This window comes from Setaria italica, chromosome V, assembly GCF_000263155.2.
Source record: "Setaria italica strain Yugu1 chromosome V, Setaria_italica_v2.0, whole genome shotgun sequence".
Lineage (NCBI taxonomy): Eukaryota > Viridiplantae > Streptophyta > Magnoliopsida > Poales > Poaceae > Setaria > Setaria italica.
Window position 1 is genome coordinate 41,746,424 of NC_028454.1, and position 9,002 is coordinate 41,755,425.

A 9,002-nucleotide genomic window follows, 5' to 3' on the forward strand; every position below is an offset into this window, starting at 1 on the left:
GCTCGGGGCATTTTTTATTAGCTTCTTTGCAGTGCGGCACGTGGCATGTTGGTTGCCACGTGGAGGCAGAAAACGCCAAGGCCTCAACAGATGTCATGGGAAGTTATGGTCAACGGGCTTAGTTCGTATGGAATGGAGCCAGCAACTATGGTTCGACTCTCGTTTACACAGACAATATTAACCCATATGAGGCTGGAGCTTAATTTTAGGTTAGGACTTAGGATCAACCGTCGACAAACATAAGTGAGCGACGCAAGTTCTCAAAACATGGCCACTTTGCTAGCTCAAATTGCAGAGGATCTGATTCCCTGCATTTTGAGTCCCCGTGTGGTGGTGTGGGCGGGTAGCCAAACATGTAACCTTAATCTGCTTGGTTACTGGTTTCGTTTCGTCTCGCCAAAAAAAAGAAGAAGAAATAAATGGAAATAAAAACCTAAAAAAGCCTTTACTTTGTTACTGATGCTGGCCCAGCCCATGAAGACATAATTTCTAGGCGTTCCTTAGGTGGGCTGTGGCCTATTAGCTTTGCTGAATGCATTGGTCTAGAGGCAACTCATACATAAAAGGCTACGTATCAGGCATGGGCCGTGTAAAGGCCTGTAACACCAACAGCCCAGCGAAAACTTAAGACGTCAAACTGGTGGCCTAGGTGTAAAGTCACGCTACGCATTTTTTTTTTTCGGATCACACGGTGACACGCTACACTGACAGAGGCTTTCACACTCACACACATCACCTATAAAATCACGCACATACAATTTATCCCTATGAATAACTACGAGAGAGAGACGTACCGGTAAATAGACGTCTTGATGTGGACATGACATGTAGCCTACCGTTGAAATAAAGAACGCGCTAGGGAGACAACAGGACGTCAAAGCCTGGGTTTGATCCCTAATTAGGAGGAGGTGCAGCAATCTAGCGAGGCATCAACGTGCGGTCTTCACGAAAGGCTGAACCTGAATGACTACTGATACCATCAAGGCGTCAACTTCACTTTAACAACACAGTATTTGAAAGAAATGACTTGACTAACAACGTGCTGCAATCGTCTCTCAGAAAAGTAAAAACAACGTGCTATGAAGTATGAAGGTGATTACTTTTCCATTCGGCATCGTATATACTCCTACACAAGATCAGCCTGGTAAATTGGTTTTTCCGACCGGTGATCTACCTGGAGATGCTGCTTGTACTGTTGGCCTGTTGGGGACCTTGTCGTCTTCAAGACCGAAACATGGACTGACGATGGTCCCGGTCTTCAGATCTAGTCAAGCTCGAAGCTGATTTTACGGGCACGAGCATCTTTCCCAGTTTTGTGCGCTCTAAAAAAAAGACGAATTACGCCTCTAGAAGACTAGCTAGAACCTTCTTTTCAGTTTTCACTGTGACGCGCGTGGTAAAGCTTTCCCGGTCACCATGTAATCAAACATGCATACCCCCTGCGGCTTTAACCTTCCGGACCGAGCTTATGCAACGTGATTCATTCCTATCGTTCTCATACATCCATGACGCAGTCAAAAGTATGGAGTACCCGAGCAGTTGAGCGACAGAGACGCCAAGCTCCCAGTTCCCAAGGCGGGAGGGCAACAAGACCGGTACCTGTACCAAGACTCCTCAGTCGGAAGAACAAGCGAACAATCAGCGTCCGGAGCCAGAAAAACCAAAGGAAAAGCAGCGCGCGCGCAAAAGACGACGGCAGGGCCGCCGGCACACCCTGCCGTACTGCAGCGCTGCCGCTGCCCGTCTGCCCGCGATCTTCACAAGCTCACAGCCGGCGCAGCCGTCTGCCGAGTGCCGCCGGCCCAGGCAGGCGCCCAGCGATCGATCGGGCAGCCAGCAGCGCCGCGCCCGCATTCCCGAGGAAGCGTCGTCCCCCGAAATGCGCAATGATTGGTTCCCGCGCGCCGCATTGTCCACGCCGCACACGTCGCGTCCCATGCCGTCATGCCTCGGGCAGCGCGCACGCCGGGGCAGCCCCCACTGTGTCCCCCGCGGCGAGCACCGTCGCGCCCCGCCCGCCACCGTCCCGTCAATTCCATGTCTCCCCGTCGCGTCGCCTTGTGCGCGCTGTCTTGTCCCGGAACGGCTTTAGGGCAGACCCATGGCGATGACGGGGCCCCTTGAGGAGCACGGCTCGGCCTCTCGGCCAGCCTCAAAAGAACTGCGCGCTCGGCCTCTCCTCTGACGGTCCAATGTTCTCTGGTTGCATCACGCACTAGCTTTTTCCTCTCCCTCCTCACCTCTCTCTCTCCTCGCTTTCTCTTTCCATCTCCAGCCTCGGGTGGGCTTAGATCCTTTGCAAGATCTGCTTGCTCGCTTCCACTGGAAATATTCTCCGGCCACCACCACCGGCGCAAGGCAACAAGAATATACTGCACCCCGTACACAACACACACACAAACGTCGCGGTCTCTCGTCTCTCTAAAGCTGCAAGCCTTGCTTTGGCGGTTCCCCGGTCATACTGAAACATTAGAAGGGCTAGCCGATCGATGACCACTCTGCTCATCGCTTCTCTTCTCTGATCGATCCGATCGATGCCACCGTAGCGGTCAATTGGACCAGCCTTTGTTTCAGTACCTTGTCGCTCCCTTTGCTTCCTTTTTCTTTTCTGAGCTTGCTTGCAGTGCCTTTCATGCTCTTGTCACATACTTGCACTAGCCTCTCCTAGCTTTTCCTTTGAGCTGAGCTGAGGGATACCACCAGCCCTTGCCGTATAAAACGTGTCCTGCTGCGTAGGCTCTAGGCCGTCCTGCTGATATACGCACACACTATATTGGGCTCGTAGGAGGCATTCGACCGACGATGAGGAGGAAGGGGAGCGAGTGCACAAGGATCAGCCCAGCCGAGATCGGCAGCGCCACGCCCATGATTTCCCTGGCGTCCAGATCCGGCCGGAGGGCGGCGCCTGACCGGGAACGGCCTCGGCAGGTGCGGGGCGCGTGCGGGTCTCGCCTGCTGCGGAGCGCCCGGTGGACGGCCGCGCGGTTCTACCGGCGAGCGAGGGTGAGCATCATCAGGGCGTTCTTCCGGTCGGCTTCGACGACCAAGAAAACAGCTGCTACTGCCACCGTTGCGTCACCGGATTGCACGCCGGCGAGGCATAGCAGTAGGCGGCAGCAGCCTGCGCCACCGGTGGTCGTCGACGACTCGCATAAGAGCGAAGCGGTGGAGGAGTGCATCAAGTTCATGAACTCGTCGTCGAGGAAGTACCGGTAGAGTGTCGATCGGGGGATTCTGTGTGCGCGGATGCTAGCGTCTTTCTTGTATTTGTTCTCTTTTGTTGGCCTTTCATCTATGTGCGCATCTGATCAAACCTTGTACTTGAGAAACATACCGGCTACTTCTCTCATCTGTCTGTGCCTGGCAACGAGGCTGTGTATATTTTCCTGGGAAGGGTTTCCTGTGGTTTGCTGATTTCAATTTTTCGGCCGGAACCAAACAGAATTGCGTCATAATAAGCATAGTAATTTTTATTTGGGTTACCTGCATATTTTTATTTTTGACACAAACAGCAGGGGTGACTCAATTGAGACAAACAGAAATTTATGTAAAGAGCCGAAGGACAAAAAGGAGACCCGTCGTCTCCACTAGCAAAACTTGTACAAAATTAAGCAGCCAATCTTCCAACAAACATTTAAATACACTTTTTTTCCTGAACCTGGAACACTAATATTAAGGTATCGATACACAATCAGGAGCAGGCGTCTGGTTGATGTCCAATCGCTCTTAGTAGTTCCTTTTTTCAGTTTCCAGGAACAATGGAACCATATTCAACGAAACCATGAGCTACACCTATGATGTCTTATTTCCTTATGTCGAAGACGAACAATGGATAATGATAAAAAAGAAGACGAACAATGGAACCGCATTCAACGAAACAGGTCGAGGAGATAAGAAAGCACTTGTAATTGAAGGAAACTTTGGCTTGTGAACATAGTAGTATAAACAATCAGTCAAACCAAACCTACACATTACTGTCCTAAACATAAAGAAAGAACGCAGTGAAAATGAAAAGAGGGACATGCATGCTTATAACTATTATTAGGTCGGTACGCCATCTTACGTGCCATGCCATCACCTAGAGCTAGGGAGATAATTCCTAAGAACCGTCAGTCCGTCAAAGACGTAAGCTACGTGTAAGACTCCGAAATCAGGTTGATCTGCGTCCTAAAGTAGACATGGAGTCGAGGACTCAACCTAGCTAGGTAGTTGGTATTAGTTGGGATGAAACATTTTCCATCCTACTCCAGATATTTGACAAACTGAATGCGGCTCACTTCGTTGTATAATGTGCAATTGTGATGAAACATTTTCCATCCTACTCCAGATATTTGACAAACTGAATGCGGCTCACTTCGTTGTATAATGTGTAATTGTGGTACGGTGACTCAAAGCCTACTTGGATTATGATTCAATGGGATGTGCTATTAGGACTTCTATTTTTACTAGGACTTAATTCGTTGAATCCTACTGGATGTAGCACTTCTACTTGCATGTATGAGAGCTTTAGAGGGGACTATATAAACAAGGGGGTGGAGCCTCTAGGAATCAATCAAGCTAAAAGCAAACACCAAAATCTTGTTAAAGACTTGTGAGAGGCAATTAGGTGCATTCAAGAGGGATAGGCTAAACAGTTCTATAGCACTAAATTCTTGTATAGGGCAAGAATCAGAGGATCCTAAAGGGTTAAGAAGGGTTGTGAGGAAGCAACAATCAATTGTACTCTTTTGGAGTTGTGCTTAAGAATTCACGGTCCGCTTCACCAAAATCCTATTCTCTTGTCGCGGTTGCTTCAACACCATCATCTAGGGTTTTCTACGAGATTCATCTACGTTGTTCTTGATACGGTGCAAGTTCGTGTCGTACTCGCAATATCCTTTCAAGATCCAGGAGTTGTTGCGCATAACGAGAGGTATCAGATTTTAACAAGTGGCATCAGAGCTAAGGTCGGATTGATTTGATTTTGTGAGAAGGTCGGCAGTGCTAGGAAGCACAAAATCAAGATAATGTCAAGGATGTGGAATCAAGTAGAGAAATTTGATGGCAAAGGGAATTTCAACATGGGGCAGTGCGTGGTGACAGATATGCTTGTCCAGCAAGGGTTGATTGATGCTCTTGAGGGAAACAAACTGGAGAGCACAACTGCTGAAGAACGGAAGGTGATGGAACGGGAGGCTGTCAGTACAATTTGACTATGTCTCTCCGAAGTACTCGGTAATTAAGAAAATTGACCGAAAAAATTATGGAAGAGCTTAGAAGACTTGTATATGGCAAAGTCGCTGACAAATCAGTGGGTGCTAAAGCGCCAACTATTCAGGTTGCGCATGGAGGAAGGCGCACGATTCGTCGACCATCTGAATGTCTTCAACAAGCTTGTCACGCAACTGATTAGTGTGGATGAGAACATTGAAGAGAATGATAAGGTCATCATATTGGTTTCATCCTTACCGTCATCGTGGGAGCAATTGGTGATGAATATTCTCATCGAAAAAATTACTCTCAACTTCAACACGATAATTGCATACCTACTGGAGGCAGAGTCCTTGAAGAAGCCACAAGAATCTTCATACTCAGGTGATCAAGCATTGATTGTTTCAAGTGGAGCAGGCAAAAGTCAAGAATCATGGGAAGAAGAAAGGCAAGAGCAAGGGCAGTCGTACATGCTATCTTTGTGACAAAGAGGGTCGCATGATAAAAGACTGTCCAAATTTGCAGACTATGAGAGGAGTATGCTTAGTGGCAAGTGAGGATGAAAGTGATGTACTTATCATCAGTCAACAAGATACTACTCGTGAATGGATATTAGATTCGAGGAGTTGTTTCCATATATGTTCGGCAAGGGAGATGTTTGACGAAGGATCTTTACTCCCGGTGAATGGAACTGTTCACTTGGCGAATTGCAAGGAGTATGCAGACACTGAGGTTGAAACAGTTAGAGTGAAGATGCATAATGGAACATATTGTACACTGATGGGAGTTCGGTATATCCCAGGTTTGAAAAAGAATCTAATATCTGTGAGGTTGCTAGGACTCCAAGGTTGTGGCTTATCGCTTCAAGGTGGAGTTATGCGAGTTACTTGCTAAGGGCAAGTGATCATGAAAAGTATCTGGATTAATGGAGGATACCGAGTGATAGGAAATCTTAAAATTGGTGCAACCATTGAGAGATTTGGTAAAAATCCTGATCAGGAGAAGGAAGTCGTCTCGTCAACGACCGATACTGAAATCTCATTTGCGGTCAAGTGGAAGGCTGCAAAGGTGGTTGTAAAATTTAACAGTCGTAGAGGTGAAGCTGCGAGCTGTTGGAAGGAGGAAGATGTGGTGGGACCGACCACGCAGTACCAGTGAGCAGGTGGAGCTTGGAGGCGGTACAGACCTATGGCATGGAGGGATGTAGGAGAGGGTGGTGTGGTTAACCAAACTACACAAGAAAGGAGCTCTCAGGTGGAGGGTCCGGGCACTCAAGCCTGGACGCTTACACGTACATCGTGGTGATGTGCACGAGCCCCTGTAGTAGGGGCACTCCTGTGGTGGGAGGATAAAAAATAAAAAAGAAGTCGATTTGGAGCGAATTCTTGGAGGAGCATAATGACTTCAAAGGATTAGAGTCAAGGTGGAGATTGTTGTATAGTGACTCAAATCCTACTTGGATTAGAACTCAATGGGGGTGTGCTATTAAGACTTTTATTTCTACTAGGACTTGATCGTTCCTACTAGGTGTAGGATTCCTACTTGCATATACGAGAGTCTTGGAGGGGACTATATAAACAAGGGGGTGGAGCCTCTAGGAATCAATCAAGCTAAAGACAAATACCAATGTCTCATCCAAGACTTGTGACAGGCAATTAAGAGCACTCAAGAGGGATAGGCTAAATAATTCTATATCACTAGATTCTTATATAGGGCAAGAATCAGAGGACCTTAAAGTCCTGAAAGGTCAAATAGGGTTGTGAGAGAGCGACAATCACTTGTACTATTTTGGAGTTGTGCTTAAAGAATTCGCGGTCAATTCTCCAACCTCATATTCTCTTGTCGCGGTTGCTTCAACACCACCATCTAGGATTTTCTACAAGATTCATCTACGTTGTTCTTGATACGGTGCAAGCTCGTATCGTACTCGTAATATTTTTTCAAGATGCGGGGACTACTGCACGTAACGAGGGTATCAAATTCTAAGAGCGACATTGATTTAGAAACCGAATGCGGCCACAGTGGACGGATGAACGTTTAGCATTTATTTTTTTGGATAATGTAATAAGTGAAATCATCTTAGCCTATATAACTTAGATCTATTTGACCTACAATTATATGTAGTTTCAGGATATGCTATATTCAACCAATCTAGCGCACCGTACAATTATGATTGTATCTGCTTTGTTGTAAAAAGGGGTAAAAACTCGTACTAGCTGAGAAGACCGAAGAAACTCACGGGCCTTTTTCTATTGGAACAGCATCAAGGTTCGTTCGCTGGCGGACCTGGGCTACGACACCTTATGCCATCCTTAGTGACAAGCCCAGAGCGAAGTTGGTTCCAGGCCTTTCAAATAGATAAGATGGGCAAGCTGCAGGGTTCATTCAGCCCATAGTATCCTTGCCTCTCTTTTTTTTTCCTTTTCCCCTTTTTTCTAGACAATAATTCATGTCTATTTGTAATCTATATTTTCATGTATGTCATTTCTTACATGCACACGACACGACACATGCGCACACACTCTAATGAACGTTGGCACGCACACTCTAACCCTTGTGAACCCCTATAGGAGACTAATAAGCTGTCACATTTTAAGATTGACGAAGTTATAATAGTCACACTCTAATCCAGATAGATAGGCTCCACCACAAAAGAACTTAACTAAACTGAACCATGCTCAACGGCGCACAGAAACTATTTGACACTCTTTCATTATTTGATTATTTTTTTAATCTTTGCTGCCCATATAGATACTAGCTCCTTCGGAAGAAAAGTGGTGGTTTTATTAGATTATCCAAAACATATACCTAGTGGAGTTGGAGTTGCCAATGGTGCAAAATCGGGGGGAAAATTAACAAAAAATGATAATATATTAATTCTTAACAAATTGAGTTTGCTTGAAAGCTGCATGTTACATTTTCTACCGCTATGGCGTGGAGCTGACCATAGGAAGTACAGTTATTAACCAAACATTCTGCAAGACAGCAAGAGTACTCGACTTTTTATCTTCTTCTGCTTTTGGGCCGGCGAGGGCGCCAGGCAAATCAAATGTTTCTTTTGCACCGTTAGTATGAAACCTGCAAAGCTGCACATGGAACGTGGTACAATACCAGTACGTTCTCTGTGTGCACGCAGACTCAATTGTCACAAAAAGAAAGATTATGGGTCGTCGATCGTCCGTGTGACAGAGTCAACAAACAAGAAAGCATGGTCCGGATGGCCGAAAAGTCATCTGCAAGCTTTGAAACTCCATGTCCAACAACAAGCCTCCAAAGCAAACTGATCAGCAGCCAACATTTCCCTAGAGGCAAGCGGGTGGCAGTTGACTATCACATGCTATGAACCCGTCAGAACTGCTTTCTTATCTCTGAAGCCAGAGACAACAAGCACTCCCCCGGTACCACAGGCGCGGCTGACGGTTAAAAATTAGATGGCCATAGCACGGCATTTTGAATCCTATGCCCTGTCCTGTAAAAGCCTGCTGCTGTACGTGTTCCTACTGCATGCATCTTTCCCACCTAACACATTGTAGTATGCATGCATGAATCACACAGTTCACAAACGCCACAAACATATAAAACAACAGTCAAAACTCGCATAGCGTCAAGGAAATTCAGAGCCTACATATGCAATCGCAAGCTTAGTACTAGATCGTTGTCTCCTTAATAAACAAGTATCACTTGCTAGCAAACAGACGTGTATGCATGGACATGAGCATGAAATAATAATGCATGGTAGTACATGGATATACCATGAGGAGGTTCATTCCAAGAAGAAGAAGAAGATGAAAAAGGATATATCATCAGTGGTG

At 46.4% G+C, this 9,002-nt stretch overlaps 1 protein-coding gene across 1 annotated transcript; it reads left to right on the forward strand.

Moving 5' to 3' along the window:
- Positions 1–2,200: 2,200 nt before the first annotated feature.
- LOC101757592 (josephin-like protein) lies at positions 2,201–3,387 on the forward strand. The gene has a single exon (XM_004970559.2). It carries the CDS (start codon positions 2,803–2,805, stop codon positions 3,214–3,216), a length of 414 nt encoding a protein of 137 aa, XP_004970616.1. The 5' UTR covers positions 2,201–2,802; the 3' UTR covers positions 3,217–3,387.
- Positions 3,388–9,002: the final 5,615 nt, after the last annotated feature.